The sequence below is a fragment of the Phyllobates terribilis genome, unplaced genomic scaffold (assembly GCF_046119375.1).
Source record: "Phyllobates terribilis strain yellow unplaced genomic scaffold, ASM4611937v1 Scaffold_2__4_contigs__length_985480577, whole genome shotgun sequence".
NCBI classification, from domain to species: Eukaryota; Metazoa; Chordata; class Amphibia; order Anura; family Dendrobatidae; genus Phyllobates; species Phyllobates terribilis.
This window is the reverse complement of record NW_027362762.1, coordinates 126749851-126771131: the sequence shown is the minus strand read 5'-3', so window position 1 is coordinate 126771131 and position 21281 is coordinate 126749851. Positions and strand designations below refer to the sequence as shown.

The 21281-nt window shown below is 45.7% G+C and overlaps 1 protein-coding gene across 3 annotated transcripts in view; it reads left to right on the top strand.

Annotated features, from left to right (window-relative positions):
• Positions 1–21281, top strand: part of PROSER1 (proline and serine rich 1) — a 71390-nt gene that overhangs the window by 35771 nt on the left and 14338 nt on the right. Inside the window, exons 7-15 of one of the 3 annotated variants that reach the window (XM_073662579.1) lie at positions 543–636; positions 1407–1517; positions 3742–3822; positions 3921–3999; positions 10845–10988; positions 14473–14562; positions 14638–14682; positions 17451–19056; positions 20009–20694. In XM_073662579.1, coding sequence (XP_073518680.1) covers positions 543–636; positions 1407–1517; positions 3742–3822; positions 3921–3999; positions 10845–10988; positions 14473–14562; positions 14638–14682; positions 17451–19056; positions 20009–20015 — 2257 coding nt within the window. In that variant the 3' untranslated portion in view covers positions 20016–20694. Of the gene's footprint in view, positions 1–542; positions 637–1406; positions 1518–3741; positions 3823–3920; positions 4000–10844; positions 10989–14472; positions 14563–14637; positions 14683–17450; positions 19057–20008; positions 20695–21281 lie in introns of those variants that run through there. The other 2 variants (XM_073662577.1, XM_073662578.1) reach the window with 2 other exon arrangements.

The following is a 21281-nucleotide window of genomic DNA, read 5'->3' as shown; positions in this document are numbered from 1 at the left end:
GGCTCTTCTTGGTGCAGGGGTTTATGGACGCAGCCGGCTCTTCTTGGTGCAGGGGTTTATGGACGCAGCCGGCTCTTCTTGGTGCAGGGGTTTATGGACGCAGCCGGCTCTTCTTGGTGCAGGGGTTTATGGACGCAGCCGGCTCTTCTTGGTGCAGGGGTTTATGGACGCAGTCGGCTCTTCTTGGTGCAGGGGTTTATGGACGCAGTGGGCTCTTCTTGGTGCAGGGGTTTATGGACGCAGTCGGCTCTTCTTGGTGCAGGGGTTTATGGACGCAGCCGGCTCTTCTTGGTGCAGGGTTTATGGACGCAGCCGGCTCTTCTTGGTGCAGGGGTTTATGAACGCAGTCAACTCTTTGTGCAGGGGTTTATGGACCCAGCCGGCTCTTCTTGATGTAGGGGTTTATGGACCCAGCCGGCTCTTCTTGGTGCAGGGGTTTATGGACACAGCCGACTCTTCTTTTTAATGTTTGCTTGGTCTGTGCATTGTTTGCTTGCTCTGAACTTCTAGATTGTGACTATTAAAATCTTTCTTTTTTTCAGGAATATTCATGATGCATCAAATTATAAGCCAATCGAAGAACTTTTTAAAATCAACCAAACTGAAAAGAAACGCAGCAGAAGAATCCTGGAGCAGGTACCTACGTAACAGAATGGGGTATTTGAGGTTTTTTTTTTCGCATTGCTCGGGGTAAACATCTAGTGTCTAATTGGGAGTCCTAACATTGGCAGCAGTGATAAGATGATCCCACGCCACTTTATCTGCTCAGATATTCACTGGGGCCACATGAAAGTGCGTTAAAACCAAAGGCTTTTTAGGGTACATTCACACGCAGGGTTTTTGCTTGTTTTTTATTCTTCACAAAAAAACAGAGTGTTGGCAAGAAACCCGCTGCATAAAATCCGTGTGTTTTTTGGTACGCTTTTGCAGCGTTTTTTTTTTTTTTTTTTTATTCCATTCTTTAGAAAAATGCTGCAAACGGTGAAAAAATTAACATGCTGCAGATTTCCAAAAATGCCTAGGAGCGTGAAAAAAAAAAAAAAACAAGTGTGTGCATGAGATTTTTGAAAGTACTGTACAATGCAGTAAATTAAAAAAATAAAACCCTGCAAAAAGGCCATTTGTGAACATATTCTTAGTGTCATGTCTAATTAACAGCCAAATATTAACATAAATGACAATATTAGTATGATTATTGATACTTATTACATCCCGTAATTGTAATAACTGCTCAGTAATACATGATCTGGGCTGGTTTATAGCTCTGATGTATCCACTGGATATGCCACAAGCTGTGATCAGTGGGCCGACTTATGTTGGCTTCTGCTTTCTGACGTGTGACTAGTTTAATTTGTGGTTTTATTCTGATATGTGAGCTCTGACTAATACTATTTGTTTTCTTGAAGGCTGTGAAAAGAGGCTGCAAAGCCCCGAATGCTATGATTTCTTCATGTGGGATGATCCCCGGAAATCCGTACCCTAAGGGAAGACCCAGTCGCACCCACGGGATATTCCCTGTAAGGATAATGTGACCACTTGTATCATTATGCACCATGCAGCCCTCCTAGCTCAGTCTACGAGGGGCCTGTATCATAGGGAATGGCTCACCTATAGAATTAAAAGTATAGAGTAAATTTTAAAAAAAATCAACAAATCAGGTATGATTTTTTTTTTGCACTGATTTCCTGTTTTTTTTTCTATTATTTTTTTTTTGTAAATTTAATTGATCATGAGGGAATCAATCAGAAAATTATATATATAATTTACTCCCATATGTACTACTATATATTTAATCTACTCCCCCTCCAACCGGCTGTCATTTACCGCCCCCCAGGGCTAGCCACCACCTTCTTCGACCACTTCACCACTTGGCTACTTCACTTCTTTCCGCTGACATCACCTCTATCATCAAGTCCACACTTACTTCAGCAAAACAAACCTACTTCACATCTCTCATATCCTCTCTGTCTCACAGCTATTCAACACCTTCAATTCTCTCCTCCGTCCACCAGCGCCTCCTCGGCTGAACACTCTACCTCATTCTTCAAGCAGAAGATTGACACCATCAGACAATGCTTTGGCCTAAAGTCTCTCTGCTAGATTTCTAAAACTTAACATGGACAAAACAGAATTCATCATCTTTCCACCATCTCACTCAACCCCCCCCCATCTGACTTTCCATCATAGTCAATGGCTGCTCATTCTCCCCAGTCCCACAAGCTCGCTGCCTCGGGGTAACTCTGGACTCTGATCTCTCCTTCAAACCACATATCCAAGCCCTTTCCACTTCCTGCCGACTCCAACTCAAAAATATCTCTCGTATCCGCACATTCCTCAGCAAAAACACTAGTCCATGCCCTCATCATCTCCCGCCTCGCCTACTGTAACCTCCTTGTTTGTGGCCTCCCTTCTACCACTCTCGCACTCCTCCAATCTATCCTAAACTCTGCTGCCGAACTAATCCACCTGTCCCCCCGCTATTCCCTGGCCTCTCCCCTCTGTCAATCCCTTCACTGGCTCCCCATCGCACAGAGACTTCAGTTGAAAACCCTAACCATGGCATGCAAACCCATCCATAACCTGTCTCCTCCATATATCTGTGACCTAGTCTCCCGGTACATACCTGCACGCAGCCTCCGATCCTCACAAGATCTCCTTCTCTACTCCCCTTTTATCTCTTATTCCCACAATCACATACAACATTTCTCCTGTGCATCCCCCCTGCTGTGGAACTCTGTACCCCAGCATATCAGACTGTCCCTATCATGAAACCTTCAAAAGGAACCTGAAGACCCACCTCTTCCGACAAGCCTACAACCTGCAGTAACCCTCGCTCCACCATACCGCTGCACGACCAGCTCTACCCTCACCTACTGTATCCTCACCCATGCCTTGTAGATTGTGAGCCCTCACGGGTAGGATCCTGTCTCCTTCTGCATCAGTCCCTGACATGTATTGTTCAAGATTATTGTAATTGTTTTTGCTATGTATACCCCTTTTTCACATGTAAAGCGCCATGGAATAAATGGCGCAATAATAATAATAATATATTTTCTCATTGATTTCCTGATTTTTTTTTTTTTTGATTTTTTTTTTTAATTTACTTAATTATGGCGGCAACTTTTATGCCCAAGTTTCTGCTACTTTTATAGACGTGCTTTATTGCAGCCCCATGAACTCTAGGTAGCGGTAGGGTGACTGCTTTTTCTTATGTAAGGGAGATCTCTGACATGCTTTGATTTAGGCAAAGGCATAAGTGTTAGTGGTTAGTGTGAAAGTTGCAAGATTTCTCTCTTTTTTTATCTAGTAAAAAAGTTAAAAAAATGTCCATTCAACATATAAAAATCTGATTATTTTTTTATTTTTCTCTTCTGTCCATGAGCTTGGTCCGAGTATCTTCCTACTCCTCTCTGATTTATGAAGTTTTTTGCTGAACTTTGTGACAGGAGCTTAAAAAAATGAAGATAAAAGCTATAGAAACTCCTGACTGATTCTCCATTAACTCATTCTGCGGCCAGCAATAGTCCATGCAATGGAGGCTGTAGAAAAAAGAATTGCCAAGTTTTTGCTGAAATTCAATTTTTTAGGCCAAAATACATGAATTTAGGTAAAAAGAAAAAGAAACAACAACAATGCCCTTAGAGCTGTCCATATTCTTTGATCTGCATAGCAGGAGGAATTTTGAAGCATGGATACGATTGCAGTAATATTAGGGACAATCCTTGACCATTTTTTTTTAAGGGAACCCCAATAAAGAAAGAAGGTGAAGATACCAATGAAGGCAAGGGCATTGCGGCCAGAATACTTGGGCCCTGTAAGCCGGTATGTATTTGGACATATTTCTTTTTTTATCCATTTTTTTCTATTATCTCATAGGTCTTATGCCACAAAACTGTTCATTGTTTTTCGTTTCTTCACAGCCGCCGTCAACTTATAACCCCCACAGGCCAGTGCCGTACCCGATTCCACCATGTCGGCCTCACCCAACTATTGCACCAAGTAAGAGGAGGAAAAGTGCTTTCTCCAGTTTAATATGAAATATAGACCAGAATGTAAAAATGAATCGGGGTCTAATTTCGCTCTTCTGCTAAGAGCATTGACTGTGCTGGCACAGCATTATTCTCAATGAATCTCTATTGATCTGTCAATGATTGCTATCTGCTGCCTCTCCTGATCAATAACTGTGTCTCTAAGCTTGTTGCTTAGGCCTTTAATTCATTGCCTTCCTCTTCTCCTCTTGTCACTTTACCCATTATCTAGCGTCCGACCTCTTCATATGTCTGTTGTTCCCTCTTGCGGCAACTTCGTTACATCTACTTTTTTGTAACTTCACTTGATTGTTTGAGACTTTTACATTGATGGCCTATGCTTAGGATAGGTCATCAGTATCTGATTGGTGAGGGGGAGACACCCGCCACCCTCGCTCCGGCACCGGGAGCAGCTGAGATGTGGTGGTGTGGCACCGGGAGCAGCTGAGATGTGGTGGTGTGGCACCGGGAGCAGCTGAGTGGTGGGGGGTACGGCACCGGGAGCAGCTGAGTGGTGGGGGGTGCGGCACCGGGAGCAGCTGAGTGGTGGGGGTGCGGCACCGGGAGCAGCTGAGTGGTGGGGGGTGCGGCACCGGGAGCAGCTGAGTGGTGGGGGTGCGGCACCGGGAGCAGCTGAGTGGTGGGGGTGCGGCACCGGGAGCAGCTGAGTGGTGGGGGTGCGGCACCGGGAGCAGCTGAGTGGTGGGGGTGCGGCACCGGGAGCAGCTGATTGGTGGGGTGCGATCTCAGGAGCAGCTGATTGATGGGGGTGCAGCATCGGGAGCAGCAGATTGGTAGGGGTGCGGCATTGGGAGCAGCTGATTGGTGGGGGTGCGCCACCAGGAGCAGGTGATTGCAGGGGGTGCGCCACCGGGAGCAGGTGATATAGTTATTCTGTGATGCTTTTGTTTGCTCTTATATCAGGGCGTAAGTTTATAGTATCCCCAGAAACAAGGTAGTGGCTAAACACATTTATTAAAAGGGGTTGTCCTGGAGAAACGTATTGATGGTAAGTCATCAGTATCAGATTGGTGTTGGTCTGACACCTGGCACCTCATTGCCAGCCGGATGTCACCGGGCTCTGGAGCTGCACCGCTCCGTGCATTGTAGCATCCGCTCCCAGGTCCAGCACGTCATCTCATATTTATGTGAATGGGGTATAACCTGCAGTCCCCGGGAGCGGCCACCAAGCAATGTACGGATTCATACAACATTTACACCCGGCCGGAGCTAATAACGGCTACTTTGTGGACCATCACCGGTCTGTTATCGATGACTTATGGAGAGGTCATTAGTGTTATTCCTGGTCAGCCCCATTAATGTGATGGTAGCAGGAAAATTCCTGGACTTATATTTCCCTGATTTGTTAGGTCGAATCTTCTATAAAGATCATTTACTCCAAAGAGAATAAATTCTGTAGTGTTACTGACAGCGGGGGAGTCCTCATGTAAGTGGGACAAGTGTCGATGAATATTCAGCTTCGGGTGGAAATGTTCTTTTCTCCGCCATCTGAAGCCACAACCTTATCTTTCTAGCTCTTGTCACTTCTTTTCTAATTATTAAATCTTGTAGAAGATTTTTGTAAAACCCCCTCGCACGACCCCAGAACTGGGGGCGCCCGGAGCCCAGTGCAGGAGAAGTGACTCTCCACTCTTCTGCCGCTCTCTCCATGGATGTGGTCTGCAGCAGCCCGTACGTTTCTTGTGGGCAGTGGGTAGATCTGGAGCTCTGTGGGGCATCGGCCATTCCCACAAGTTCTCGGTCTTGTCCCGTAGCCCATGTCTTGTCATCGGTCTGACTACGAGAGTCCTCAGGTGCTCAGCACATGACAGAATTATTTCTAAGCAGAAAAGTGGCATGGAGGAATAACGCAGATTATCAAAGTAAACGTGCTAGCGTCATCAGGTCTAAGAAATCTATTTAATAATATATGCAGTTAGTATTGTGAAATCCACTTTTAAGGCAGATTCATATGTAGGAGGGGGGTGGAAACCGCTTACATGAGTGATACTGTATATGTGGATACCACCAGCTAGGACCCATATAATTGTCATAAATGGAGGTGCTCCGCTAACTTTCCTTATGATGTGTCCAAAGGCTACATCATCGAGTGTTTTCATAATGAGAAAAACACTTATGGGCACCGGCTGAATACATTGGGGTGATAATAAAAAGTTGTGGACAACTTCTTTAACTTTGATGCTGCGGTTTCAGAAATTACCATCTTCTACTAGGCCCCGACAACTTCAGCTTACGAAATACTACAACTGCTTACCACTGCTGTTCTCAGCTGTAGTATAACTAGATAGCGCCTTCAAGTTCTGCCCAGATGTGTGGTGTAGCGGACCAGTCCAGGGTCATTTGGATGTTTTTGGTTGTCAGTAAGATTTAAAAACAGAAAACACAGTAGTTTGACAATAAATGGCTTCACCCAACCAATAACCATGAGTGGAGAAAAAGTTTTTTTGTTATCATTCATATTCTCTGAAACAAGGCCAAGAAAGGAAAAATTCTGTCGGGGTATGTAAACTTTTGAGCACAACTGTGTGTATATGTATGTGTGTGTGTATATATATATATATTTATTGATATACTTACCTTGTAATGTCTTCACATCCTGTTCCGTCCAGATCCCAGAATTCCAAGTGGCGGAAGTTCGTCCACCGCCATATTGGGACATCCAGTGATGGGTGTCTCAATATGGAAACCCTGGTGGTGCCAGCCTCTTGCGCGGTACCACCAGCGGAACACCGTCGGGATCAGCCGAATGATTCACTTACCGCCGCTATCTTTGTACAGGAGGAGCGTGTGCGCAGTTTTAATGTGACTGCCGCTATCTGCCTGCACAAAGATGGCGGCTGTCTGATTTACTGCGCGGGGAGACAGCTCAAACCAGAGAAGACATGAGGGAAGAAGACAACACAGGGGTGGAGAGAGAGAGCAGACAATGGGGAGACCACATGGGGTACACAGGTCAAAGAAGAGATCACATGAGAGGAGAAGACAGCAGATGGGGGAGAGAGAAAGCGAAAAGGGGGGAGAGAGACAGAGCACAGGGGGAAGACAGCTCAAACTTGACAGCACATGAGGTGAGAACACAGCACAGGGAGGAGAGAGACAGCAGACAAGGGGGGATAGCACATGGAGTAGACAGATCAAAGAAGAGAGCACAGATGGGGGAAAGAGAGAGCGGATAGGTGGGTGAGCACATGGGGGGGGGAGAGATTCTCAACACTGCAAAGCCTGCCCCCATCGTGACATTACCGCCCTCCCGATGCGATCGGGCCTCCATCTAGTGTGTGTGTGTGTGTGTGTATGTATGTATGTATGTATGTATGTATGTATGTGTATGTATATATATATATATATATAGTGTGTGTGTGTGTGTGTATGTATGTATGTATGTATGTATGTATGTGTATGTATATATATATATATATATAGTGTGTGTGTGTGTGTGTTTTTATGTATCTATATTTATACCCACATACACGTGTGTGTGTGTGTGTGTGTGTGTGTGTATATATATATATATATATATATATATATATATATATTTATACATATGAACATACGGTACTTCTATGTGTACACACTCGCAGCAGATAGTGCCAAAGTACCGTATTTTTCGGACTATAAGACGCACTTTTTTCCTCCAAAATTTTGGAGGAAAGTGGGGGGTGCGTCTTATAGTCCGAATACTATATTATTGTATGGCCGAATGGTTGGGGGAGGGAGCGGCAGCGGGGGATCAGCGGGGCACAGGAGGCAGCAGCCACCTGCTGCAGCCTAGCTGTGCCCGCTACTAAAGAAAATGAATATTCCCTGCTCCCCACGCCCTTTGGCGTGTAGAGCAATGAATATTCATTTCTCTTAATAGCTGGCACACTGTAGCCGCAGCGCGGCTCCTGCTGCCGCTCTGCCGTCAGTGTGCCCGCTATTAAAGCTCATGAATATTCGCTACAACCCACTCCCATGGGTTGTAGTGAATATCCATGGTCTTTAATAGCAGGCACACTGACCACAGAGCGGCAGCAGGAGCCGCGCTGCGGTACAGTGTGCCGGCTATTGAACAGACTGAATGGTCACTGCTCCCCACGCACAGAGTCCTGGCGTGGGTAGCAGTGACTATTCCAGCACAGCGTCTCACACTGTGTGAGGGCGCATGGCAGGGACGCCATGCATGCCCTGCCATGCGCCACTCACACAGTGAGAGTGTCGGCAGCAGAGCGGTATAGCGCTGGAGGAGGGAGGAGGTGAGTATGATTGTTCTTTTTTTTTTTTTTTTTTTTTTTTGTAGGCAGCCTGATGGGGGCTCAGAGGGTGCCATACATACCAGGATGGGGGCTCAGGGGGTGCCATACATACCAGGATGGAGGCTCAGAAGGTGCCATACATACCAGGATGGGGGCTCAGAGGGTGCCATGCATACCAGTATGGGGGCTCAGAAGGTGCCATACATGCCAGGATGGGGGCTCAGAAGGTGCCATACATACCAGGATGGGGGCTCAAGGGGTGCCATGCATACCAGGATGGGGGCTCAAGGGGGGTGCCATGCATACCAGGATGGGGGCTCAAGGTGGGTGCCATGCATACCAGGTTGGGGGGCTCAAGGGGGGGTGCCATGCATACCCGGATGGGGGCTCAGAGGGTGCTATGCATACCAGGATGGGGGATAAAGGGGTGCCATGCATACCAAGATGGTGTATAAAGGGGTGCCATGCATACCATGATGGGGGATAAAGGGGTGCCATGCATACCAGGATGGGATGGGGGCCACTTATACCAGGAAGGAGGGGCCATACATATCAGGATGTAGGATATTAACAGAATTGGGGGACATTACCCCAATACCAGTGTCAGCAGCAGACCCCCTCCCCCATAACAGGGCATCATGACCACATTTTTTGCTTAAATTTTTTTTTCCTATTTTCCTCCTTTAAAACCTAGGTGCGTCTTATGGTCCGGTGCGTCTTATAGTCCGAAAAATACGGTATATAAGTGGCACCTAGTTATGTTATTTCTGTATTCTGAGGCTACTGTAAAGAATCTCTGTAATGGTACCGTTCAGGCAAGAAAAAGTTTTTGGTGTTTATGTAGTACTGACAGAACTATTGTTGTCCTGGTGGTGTACTTAAAACAAGTAGAATGAAATTGATTAAAATAAAAATCCCATTTTGTTATTAGGCTGGATCCTGTGCATCTCATAAAGCGCTGGGTCGTCTGCTTAGTAAGTCAAACACCAGCCTATTATGGGCCACCAGGGCACTTACATTTGGAAGAGGGCCAAGAATATTACCACAGGCTGTCACTTACTGTGATAAAATCCCTGTTTAATCAGCAGGAGATTATCACTAGAGCACTAGTAAACCTGCTGACATGTAATCCTCCATATTCATGAGCCCTGTATAACCCCACCCCCACCACTGATTGATAGATTTCTGCCTATGCACAGTGTACACAGAAAGCTGCCAATGAGTGGTGTGGTTGTAAGGTGCCCAGGACGGTAGCCAGGGGCGAGCTGCTGCTCCATAACACCCTGGCACTTTACAAACCCATTGTCCCAGTCCATATGTGTTGTGCTGTGTAAGGTGCGTAGGCCGACGTCCCCCGCTGCCTCCACGTCCTCCGCTCCAGGACCAGCCGCACACATAAGGGGACAACTGGTTGGTTTTAACAAGTTCAACTTTACTGGACAGTGCAAGTACATCCCGCAGTATCGGGCCAGCACCCTCCGGTTCTTGTTCCATCAGCACAGTACTTTTCAATCATTTTCTTACGTTCAGCTCGGACTATCCCTACTTTATCAGACTCTGTTAGCCCTAGGAATTCCCCATCCGGGATCCCAGTATTCCCGAGATCTGCTACGTTTCCCTCACACTGTTTCACGTCCCTCTTCCTTTGTACAGAAGGGTTGTTGGTGCTCTCCTTAGCCCCAAACTTGAGCCTTGAGCTCCGGACTTTACAGGAATGTCCACTGGGAGTTTTGTACGACCTTATACCTCCAGAAGGTTTTGTCCACACTGTGCTTCCAGCCCACTGCACCTTGAACTTCACCTTGCCTCCAATGAATACTTTCCCTAACTGAGGTGGTTCCCCTTTCCCCTTTTGTCTCACTAGGTCCCCCCAAATTGTGGGCTAGTACTAAGTATTAACTACTTCCTACCTTGTGTACTAACTTAAATTCTTTTCTATGCTTTCCCTATACCTGAGCTGAGCGTACCTGAGTTACCTTAGGCGTTACTTTGCAGTACCCACACAGCTGCATCAGTACCTATAACACTATGCATTAGTTACAGTACACTCTCTACATTTTACACAACATCATAAAACGCAGTAAAAACGCATGACCTTATTCACACTACACAATTGTTGTCTTCAGGGGCAGGAACAGTCTCTGTCACATCCGTACATGGGCGGGTTATACAAAGCTCAGTATTAGAGAACTGCTAGATCTGCAGCAGCAGAGAAAACAGGGATTTTATCAAAACTGCAGCAAGCAGCCAAGTAAGTGACACATCGCTGGAGTCTGGGTCTGTGATAAATCGTTCTAATAGAATTATTTTATCATTTTTGCCTCGCAGTGAAGCAAATACTGCATGTTCCAATCCTCATGATGACCTTCCCTTATGCATGCTCCTTCTATGTCACATGGTAGGACAACGAGGCAGGGGGAAGGCAATTCTCCATCAGTCCATTGTGGGGAAACTTGATGCAAAGCTGTATTAAAAAATGTATTCCGGTTTACTTTCTAGACTGCAGGGCGTAAAATGTGTCGGGGCTCTGTTTTGTTCTTCTTGCTCTTCTATCTTTTAGATTGCTATGGAAAGACAATGGCGGTAAAGAAGGAGCAGTCAAACTTAAATACCGCTGGAGAAGGTCAAAGTTTATCTGAAGGGGGAGGGGCGACAAGCCTTAGCACCAGTTGTCGCGATTGGGCTAAGACAAACGAGACTAACAGTAACTAATTTTTTTTCTGTTTTTTTTTTGCAAATGCTCATTTTTGCACAATGCCACATGCTGCCCCCCACTGCATGTACAGAGACGGTAGATCCATGTATATGTTGGAATGACATATGGTTTGATTAACAAACTGACGAGCCGACCAGCAGGGTCATCATTATCATTCCTTTTTTTTACGTTTCTATTTGTTTTTAGTTTTTATTTTTCTTTATTAGAGTTCTGTGTCGTCAAATTTTTATAAATTTGACTTTGCACAGTGTTATTAAAATTGGATTACAGCCCTTTTTGGCCAAAATTATCAGCATGAATATATTTAACAGGTTAGGCTCAAGTTCTTTAATGGGTAAAATCACAAAGTGCTTTTCTAATATCTAAGGGGTAAAGTTTCTCCTTGTAGAGAGTGACATGCCAGGTCTGGCATGCCAGTATGAGGAGACTTAAATGCCTTGCATGTTCTGCTGGGAAATTAAATATGCAAATAGTCTCTTCAGAGAGGAAGACGACTTGAACTCTAGTGCCACCTATTGGAAGTAGCAATCCTAAAAGTCATTATCAACCCTTTAACGAGCCTTGAAATATGACTTAGGATAAAAGCCAAATCAGAATCTCAATTTGTTGGCACGGTGTTTCGGGGTATTGTCCCTCGTCAGTACAAAATATGAGAACTGATTTGGCTGGGAGAGAGGCTAAGACTGGGATCTAAAGGGTAAGTTTGTGGAGAGTGACATGCCAGGTCTGGCACGCCAGTATGAGGAGACTTAAACGCCTTGCATGCTTCTCTGGGAACTTAAATATGCAAATAGCAAGCTATTTTGCTATTTCCTTGTTATTAAAAAAAATGAAAAAAAGGAATTTAAACTTTCTGGAACATGCGCAGTGCTACCAAGCTCTATTATTGGAAAGCACTTCCAAGATGCTCTGAGCGTGGCACGATCGCTGGGACGCACTGTTGACTCACAATCTTCTATAAAAGGCACCAATGCTGCAGATGCAAAGATGCCTCATATAGTGTCACGTTGGAGTGCACAGGTAGGGCCAGTGGTGCAATCCTGCCGCTGGTCTGAGCTGTCAATCAAGCATTAGCATACAGGAAAATGAGACGGGGGGGGGGGGAGGGTGGGATCGCCTGTAGAAGAAGAGTAGATTAGGTATTTCAGTCAGTTGCTTTCGGATGATTCAGCCCTAGAGATAAAGTCATAACTGGCCTAATCGTCCAATTCTGACTGTATCGTAGTCTTTGTATTAATGGACAGCTTGAGCCCATGCAATTCGCAAAAGTTCATTGGTAATATTAGAGACTGATGAATTTTTTTTTTTTTTTTTTTTTTTTTTTTATTTATTTGTAGTTTTGACCATACCTTGACACAAAGAGAAATCATCCATCCTCCTCCACAAACTTATTTTCTTCATAATGTTTCTCTTTCTTTTCTTAATTGTTTCCTCTTTTCTTCTTTTTCAAATATTTTGTTGATCTGTACTTGACATTCGTCAAGTAAATGTCTGAGATTGGACCTCCATTATCACTGCCATCCCATCGGGGATTAGAAGGGTTATTTTCTATGTTGGGAGCACCATTCCCCTTTCCAGCCTTTTGTTGACTCTGCAGAGCACCCTTATATGCAGAGCAGCCTTATATGCAGAGCAGCCTTATATGCAGAGCAGCCTTATATGCAGAGCAGCCTTATATGCAGAGCAGCCTTATATGCAGAGCAGCCTTATATGCAGAGCAGCCTTATATGCAGAGCAGCCTTATATGCAGAGCAGCCTTATATGCAGAGCAGCCTTATATGCAGAGCAGCCTAATATGCAGAGCAGCCTAATATGCAGAGCAGCCTTATATGCAGAGCAGCCTTATATGCAGAGCAGCCTTATATGCAGAGCAGCCTTATATGCAGAGCAGCCTTATATGCAGAGCAGCCTTATATGCAGAGCAGCCTTATATGCAGAGCAGCCTTATATGCAGAGCAGCCTAATATGCAGAGCAGCCTAATATGCAGAGCAGCCTAATATGCAGAGCAGCCTTATATGCAGAGCAGCCTTATATGCAGAGCACCCTTATATGCATGCCCATGAGATGAGGGCCAGCTGTGAGCTCCGCAGGCTCATCCATCTACAGGACGGGAGCAGGAGTTGCCTACTATTTACCAGCACTAGCTGCAATTTTTTTTCAGGCGGATCTGAGTCTGTGTGAAAAATTTCCCATGTACATGAGGACATAGGCTAACATTGGTCCTTGTCCATTGCACACGCGAACAGCACATGGACCGAAAATACGACTACAGTCACACATCTGATTTTCCCTTATCTCATCCGTGCCTATTTGTCTTTTAAATGGACAGAAGCTCTGACCCATAGAGATTAATAAAACCATTCATACATCCAATTTTTATTGTATATGATGTATCCTATCTGTTAACTCTTCACATGGCCTATTTTCATCCATGAGAATTTGGCACTCAAGATCTCGCGGAAACCAGGGCTGTGGAGTCGGTAAGCCAAGCCTCAGACTCCTCAATTTCCATGACATCGACTCCACAACTCCGACTCCCTCATACACGGCTCATGTGTAAGTGATAAATTTACTGTAGCACAGATTCATCTCAGCTAATAGTCTAGACCCTTAGATCAGGAATAGGACAGACATTTATAGAACATTTCATAACTTTACCAAATTCTTCTGAAAAAGTATTCCCCACAAACTGCATTGAACTACTGTACCCAATTTATTATATATTTTAGGAGTCTGAGTTGGTCCATTTTATACCGACTCCACCAAAATGGGCTCCGACTCCACAGCCCTGTGAGAAACGGATGAATATCTAAATACGGTCCGTTCTCTATCTAATTTTCTTCTGTTTTTAATGGCTCCATTGCTAAGCGTCAGTAGAAAAAAGTTCTGACAGTTTTCAAAAATTTAGGCAAATTGGATGACACGGGGGACAAATCTGGATGTAAAAATGGAAATGGATGTGTGAATTTAGCCAAAGAGTTTCATCGTTTAGTGAGGATAGTGAAAGTCGGGATGCATTTTGGTGTGGTACCGGCGCCTTCCTCATATATCAGGTTTTTAACCTTGAGAAAGGCGCCAAAACACGCTGGGACAATACAGAACCATTTGGGAACACAAAGGCTTCCTATTTAGCTCGCAACCCATTCAACATATCATCCTCCTCTACTACCTTTAAGTTAGAGGCTCCATCACAGATTTTTCTAAAATTACTAGACAAAATATCCTCAATGGGCTGAGCTATCTTGGTCTGGTAAAGTGACGGACGCAAAGACGTGAACACAACAGATCTCATTCTAGTCATTAGGGTGCGTCGGGAAGCGCTGATGTCGGTCATGTGATGGATCCAGCACTGCCATCATTTTTGTTTTTCTATTTCTATGGCAGATCAGAAAAACAGAAATGCATGAAGCTGTGAATCGAGCCTCATACCTTAACACTTGGTTGATTTTAATGTCTTTCGTTTGCTTACAGGTGCATACGTCAATGGCGCCCTTGCTGCCAACTTGACTCCTGGATCTTTACCTCCTCCTTATTCTTCCAATCCTGCTACAGTAGCTGCAGGTAACGTTAACAGTATCTATTCTAAATGTATGAGCTGTACTCTATAAAAGACTAATTATAATCGTGATTTTGTAGGAACTGAGGATCCTGCTGCTCAAGGAAAATCTACACCCAATCAAGGTAAGGAAAGTGGTCTTCAGGACAAGTGGTAAATGCTTGGACTATTTTTATGATGCCTCATCTATTTGTCAAGTTTTACAGAATTTTTAAAGGGGTTGTTTAGTATCTATCCTTATGATAATATCTAAGTTTTAGGTCGGGAGGGGTCCAATACCCGGCACCCCCACAGATGAACTGCTATCTAGAGCACGATAGTGCCATACACTGTTTAGTGGTCATTCTTTGATACTGCAACCCAGCTCTCCATCAGTCAGTTATCTGCCCAACCCATTTAATCATTTTTTTTACGTAAACCACCAAATAATCCTACATGATCCTAGTCTGACAAAGTCCACTTTGGCCATCAAATCTGTTGTTGCTTGCTGAAAGATCATTGCAACCCTTTCCAACAGTGGACATACCGATACGTCCAATGTCAGGTCACCGTGTACAATACAAACTCGGGAGCTGAGCCTGCATCAAACCTGGCAGATGCTGGCTGTGTCCTATTTTTTTTGGTAGCCTAATTATGTACCATATTTTTCAGACTATAAGACGCACCTAGGTTTTAGAGGAGGAAAATAGAAAAAAAAATTTAAGCAAAAAATGTGTTCACGATGCACTTTTAAGGGGGAGGGGGTCTTCTGCTGACACTGTTATAGGGGTAATGTCCCCCAATTCTGACAATATCCCCCATCCTGGTATATATCCCCCCCCCCTTCCTTTTATACGTGGCCCCCATCCCCATCCTGGTATGCCTGGCATCTCTCATCCTTATCCTGGTATGTATGGCATCCCTCATCCCTATCGTAGTATGCTCGGCACCCCTAATCCCTATCCTGGTATGCATGGCAGCCCTCATCCCTATCCTGGTATGCATGGCAGCCCTCATCCCTATCCTGGTATGCATGGCAGCCCTCATCCCTATCCTGGTATGCATGGCAGCCCTCATCCCTATCCTGGTATGCATGGCACCTCTCATCCCTATCCTGGTATGCATGGCACCTCTCATCCCTATCCTGGTATGCATGGCACCCCTCATCCCTATCCTGGTATGCATGGCACCCCTCATCCCTATCCCGGTATGCATGGCACCCCTCATCCCCTGTCCTGGTATGCATGGCACCCCTCATCCCCTGTCCTGGTATGCATGGCACCCCTCATCCCCTGTCCTGGTATGCATGGCACCCCTCATCCCCTGTCCTGGTATGCATGGCACCCCTCATCCCTGTCCTGGTATGCATGGCACCCCTCGTCCCTGTCCTGGTATGCATGGCACCCCTCGTCCCTGTCCTGGTATGCATGGCACCCCTCGTCCCTGTCCTGGTATGCATGGCACCCTTCGTCCCTGTCCTGGTATGCTTGGCACCCTTCGTCCCTGTCCTGGTATGCTTGGCACTCCTCATCCCTGTCTTGGTATGCATGGCACCCCTCATCCCTGTCCTGGTATGCATGGCACCCCTCATCTTTATCCTGGTGGGCATGGCCCCCTGATCCGTATACTGGTATGTATGATCCCCCTCATCCTTATCCTGATATGTATGATCCCCCTCATCCTTATCCTGATATGTATGTATGATCACCCTCATCCTTATCCTGGTATGCATGGCACCCCTCATCCTTATCCTGGTGGGCATGGCCCCCTCATCCATACACTGGTATGTATGATCCCCTTCATCCTTATCCTGGTATGTATGGCCCCTCATCCTTATCCTGGTATGTATGGCCCCTCCTCATTATCCTGGTATGTATGGCTCCTCAGCCTTATCCTGGTATGTATGGTCCCCCTAATCCTCATGCTGCACATAAAAAAATAAACACTCCTGCTCACCTTTCTTCTCTCCTCCAGCGCTGCGTCTTGTCTGCCCACACTGATCTCACCATGTGAGCCGCGCATAGCGTCACTACCATGCGCGGCTCACAAGGAGAGATCAGCTGCCGGAAGTCTCTGCTACCACACACCGGGACTGTGTGCGCGGGGAGCAGTGACTTCATGCTCCTTAATAGCCGGCACAGAGCGTAGCCGCAGCGTGGCTCCTGCTTCTGCCGGGCGATTACGTGTGCCCGCTATTAAAGGGCATGAATATTCACCCCCTCCCCATGCCCATGGGCGTGGAGAGAGGTTGAATATTCATGCCCTTTAACAGCGGGCACAGGCGATTCCGGCAGCAGCAGAAGCCGCGCTGCGGCTACACTGTGTGCCGCTATTAAGGAGCACGAATATTCTTTTTTTTTTTTTTTTTTAGCAGCGGGCACAGTGTAGGCTGCAGCAGGCGGCTGCTGCCTCCTGTGCCCCGCTCCTCCGCCACTACCGCTCCCCCCACATCCCATACAGCATATAATATATATATATATATATATATATATATATATATATATATACATATACCCCCTCCAACATTCGGACTATAAGACGCACCCCCCATTTTCCTAAGTGCGTCTTATAGTCCGAAAAATGCGGTATTTACACTAGAAAAGAATCATGTCTACCTGTTACTTGCTCCTCATTGGTGCTCCTCCATTGTTTTATTATTGTTTGTTTCTGTATCTGTGATTCATATTTCTTTTTTTTTGCTATCTATAATTTATACAATTTTGTCATTTTAGCACTATATGGACTTTGATTAAAAGTTTTTTCCTCTTGTTTTCTATACATAAGTAAGTGCAGTCTAAACAGGCTATTAAATGCCCTCCGATCAGCTTACATGTAGTTTTTCGGCCATGGGTTTAAATATAGCCTTAGATAATTATTATTATTTACTAAATACATTTTTATCTACTTTTTCTAGCTGCAGCTGCTCCAGCGAACCCTCTTGGTTCTCCACATGGGAACAGTTCTTCTGCTCCCCCAACACCTTCTGCTACACCCGGCCCAGCTCCTACTGCTTCTCCTGCTAAAGCAGGGACCTCACCATCCACTCCTACAACTCCACTTTCTGGAATGAACATGTCTACTCCTCCCTCCATGACATCTCCTAAACCATCAACACCCACTCCAACAGTGATTAAAAGTGTTCAGATGTCCTCTGGTACACCCATACCGGCAGTAAGCACACCATCTACATCAAGCCCCGCAGTATTCCCAGGTCTTCCACCTGCCGCTATTCCAACGCAGCCAAGTTCCTCCACTCCCTGTGCTATTCCTGGGCCCTATGATGCAATGTCATCCTTGTCACTTCCAGGACTTCCATTTTCTGCCACATCTTCTACATCCACCGTAAGCAATGCTATGATGCCATCTATATTTGCTGGTCTCCCGTTGCCCTTTAATCCTGTTTTCCAGGGTATGACTAGCCCCACACTCTCTGATCTTGCTGGAGCCACTGGACAAATAGGCAATCCTCTTCTGTCTGTTTTAAAAGGATTTTTAGCTTCGAATGATTCAGGGTTAATGAATTCGCCTCCGGTGCCTCCTTCTGGACTGTTGCCATTATCGGGTCTTCCAAATTTGGAACCGGTCCCTGCAGTAAATAAGTCTTTTACTCCTCCATGTTCAACCCCTACGCCTCAGAGAACGGCCACTCCCGGAACATCTATATTTTCAGGCTCCTCTTCACCTTCATTGTCAAATCCCATTTCCACATCTGCAGGAATGCCAGGACAACGTCTATTGGCCACACCGTCTCCTCTTAGTTGTGCATCCGCCTCCCTGTCCGAACAAAATCTTTCCTCTTCACCATCCGCAAGTAACATATTGGGCAAAAATGAACCAGCTAGTCCATCACCTTCTGCTTTCAAGGGTCCATCACGTTCAGCCACACCTTCTCATGGTTCTCTAGGGTTACCCCAAGTGCTAGGCCATGTTTTTCCATCAGGACCCGGCCTGACTAATTCAATGAACCCAGGATTGTCAGGGCTTGCCTCACTGAATGGAAATCTAGGCAGTCCAAACCTGTCTTTAGCTTTGGGCACCTCTGCAGCAATTCCTACCGTTTTCCCTGCATTTACATCATTGTCCAACGGATCTCCGTTTGCTGGTAGCCCAGCTCTTACTCCATCTCTTCCAATGCTAACATCTGCCAGCACAGTTGCTGCTGCAACTCCACCTTTAACGTCAGCTGTGTTCCCTGGTCTCTCTGCACCTGCTGCCGCTGCAGCAGCTGCTGCCTCACAGTTTCCATTAAACCTATCTACCGCAGTCCCTTCATTGTTTCCTCTACCACAGGGTCCCTTAGTTCCTCCAAATCCTAATTTTCCTGTGTTCCCAGTTTCTGGCACTCCACCAGTAAACTCAGCACTACCTGCTCTTCCACCCTTCCCTGGACTGCAGCCACCCTCTACAATGTCAGCAGTTCCTCCGGTGCCGGCATCTGCTCCATCTCCAGCATCTGTTCTACCAGGATTCGCCTCTGCTTTCAGTTCTAACTTTAACTCTGCCCTCGTGGGTCAAGCCGGGTTAGTAATATTATAATTTTTCTATTGTGTTATATAGACATGTCTGCTTCTTGTTTATTCCTGCAATTTAAAGGGAATCTGGCATCAAAAAATGACTTATTACCTCAATTAGATTCTCGAGTTAAGCACTATTTTTTGTGAAGTTTTCAATTTTTTCTTCACTATCTCTGTTGAAAAGAAATAAAAAAAACTTGCAATTTTCACACTGCCAATTAAGCCTAATACCAGACTCCAACTTTCAGTTTTGACTTTTTAGCAGCCACTTTATCATCACAGACAGGACTACAATGACAGGTAACTCCTCTATATCCAGCAGATAGTTTACGATCCATCATTCTGACTTGGTGATGTCACAGCTCACGGCCATCCCCCTCCCTGCACAGTGAGTTTTATGCCAGGCTTAAAAGCCTCCTCACATTGGCATGCCAGGCTTGGCATGTCACTCTTCACAGGGAAAAACGTTACCCTTTAGATCCAGCTCGGAAGCCTATCACCCAGCCAAACCAGATCTCACACTTTGCATTGATGAGTGTCAACATCCCGAAACACTTTGTCTGCAAATTGAGATTCTGCTTTTATCCAGAGTCATATGGCAAGGCTTGTTAAAGAGTCGATATTGACTTTTAGGATTGCTACTGTAGAGTTCTAGTCCTCTTCCTATCTGAGGAGGCAATTTGCATATTATCTAGATCAGAGCATGTCTAAAAGCTCTCCTGCATAAGTCAATGAATCAGATCTGGTCTTTTCCTGCCTACAGCCTTGTGACTGGTGAAAACAACAGTAAGTATAAGTCATTTATTAGGCTTAGTGACCAGTGTGAAAATTGGAATATTTCAGATTTTATTTTAATGGAATATTTAAAAAAAAACACAAAAAACTATAGTATTTTTGGAATATAAGATACACTTTTTATCCAGAGAAAATCCTGTTAAAAAGTGTGTGCATCTTCTAGTCCCTAGGCAACTTGCTCTGATCATGGTGATCCTTCCCAATCACTGAGAGAACTGTTCTCACTCGTTCCTGTTCAACATTGATCTATCTGACCCATGTGGAGCAGGAGAAGAAGCAACCAGGACCTCACATCTCTAAAGCTGCATGGATTCTGCACGTCCTGAGCAGCTGAAAGAAACGTTCAGATCATGTGATTAGTCACATGCCTTGAAGGAAAAATGTAATATAAAGTGTGTGGTAGCTGAGCTGTATGTATGTGTGTGTGTGTGTGGTAGCTGAGCTGTGTGTGGTAGCTGAGCTGTGTGTGGTAGCTGAGCTGTGTGTGGTAGCTGAGCTGTGTGTGGTAGCTGAGCTGTGTGTGGTAGCTGAGCTGTGTGTGGTAGCTGAGCTGTGTGTGGTAGCTGAGCTGTGTGTGGTAGCTGAGCTGTGTGTGGTAGCTGAGCTGTGTGTGGTAGCTGAGCTGTGTGTGGTAGCTGAGCTGTGTGTGGTAGCTGAGCTGTGTGTGGTAGCTGAGCTGTGTGTGGTAGCTGAGCTGTGTGTGGTAGCTGAGCTGTGTGTGTGTGTGGTAGCTGAGCTGTGTGTGTGTGTGTGGTAGCTGATCTGTGTGTGTGTGTGTGGTAGCTGAGCTGTGTGTGTGTGTGTGGTAGCTGAGCTGTGTGTGTGTGTGTGGTAGCTGAGCTGTGTGTGTGTGGTAGCTGAGCTGTGTGTGTGTGTGTGTGGTAGCTGAGCTGTGTGTGTGTGTGTGTGGTAGCTGAGCTGTGTGTGTGTGTGTGGTAGCTGAGCTGTGTGTGTGTGTGTGGTAGCTGAGCTGTGTGTGTGTGTGTGGTAGCTGAGCTGTGTGTGTGTGTGGTAGCTGAGCTGTGTGTGTGTGTGGTAGCTGAGCTGTGTGTGTGTGTGTGGTAGCTGAGCTGTGTGTGTGTGTGTGGTAGCTGAGCTGTGTGTGTGTGTGTGGTAGCTGAGCTGTGTGTGTGTGTGGTAGCTGAGCTGTGTGTGTGTGTGCGTGTGTGGTAGCTGAGCTGTCTGTGTGTGGTAGCTGAGCTGTGTGTGTGTCTGTACACAGCAGAGCTGAGTGTGCATGCAGTGTTGTGTATGTGTTCCCTGCTGAGTATACATAATGTGCTTAATGTAAAGCTATATATGTATAATACCCCAACAGGGAAGTTTTAATTAGTAAAAAATATGTTTTTCCTATTTTCTGTTGTCTATACATGGGGTGCGTCTTATAGCAAGGTGCTAAAAAAGAAAGTGCTCATAGGTCAACACTGTGTAGTGCC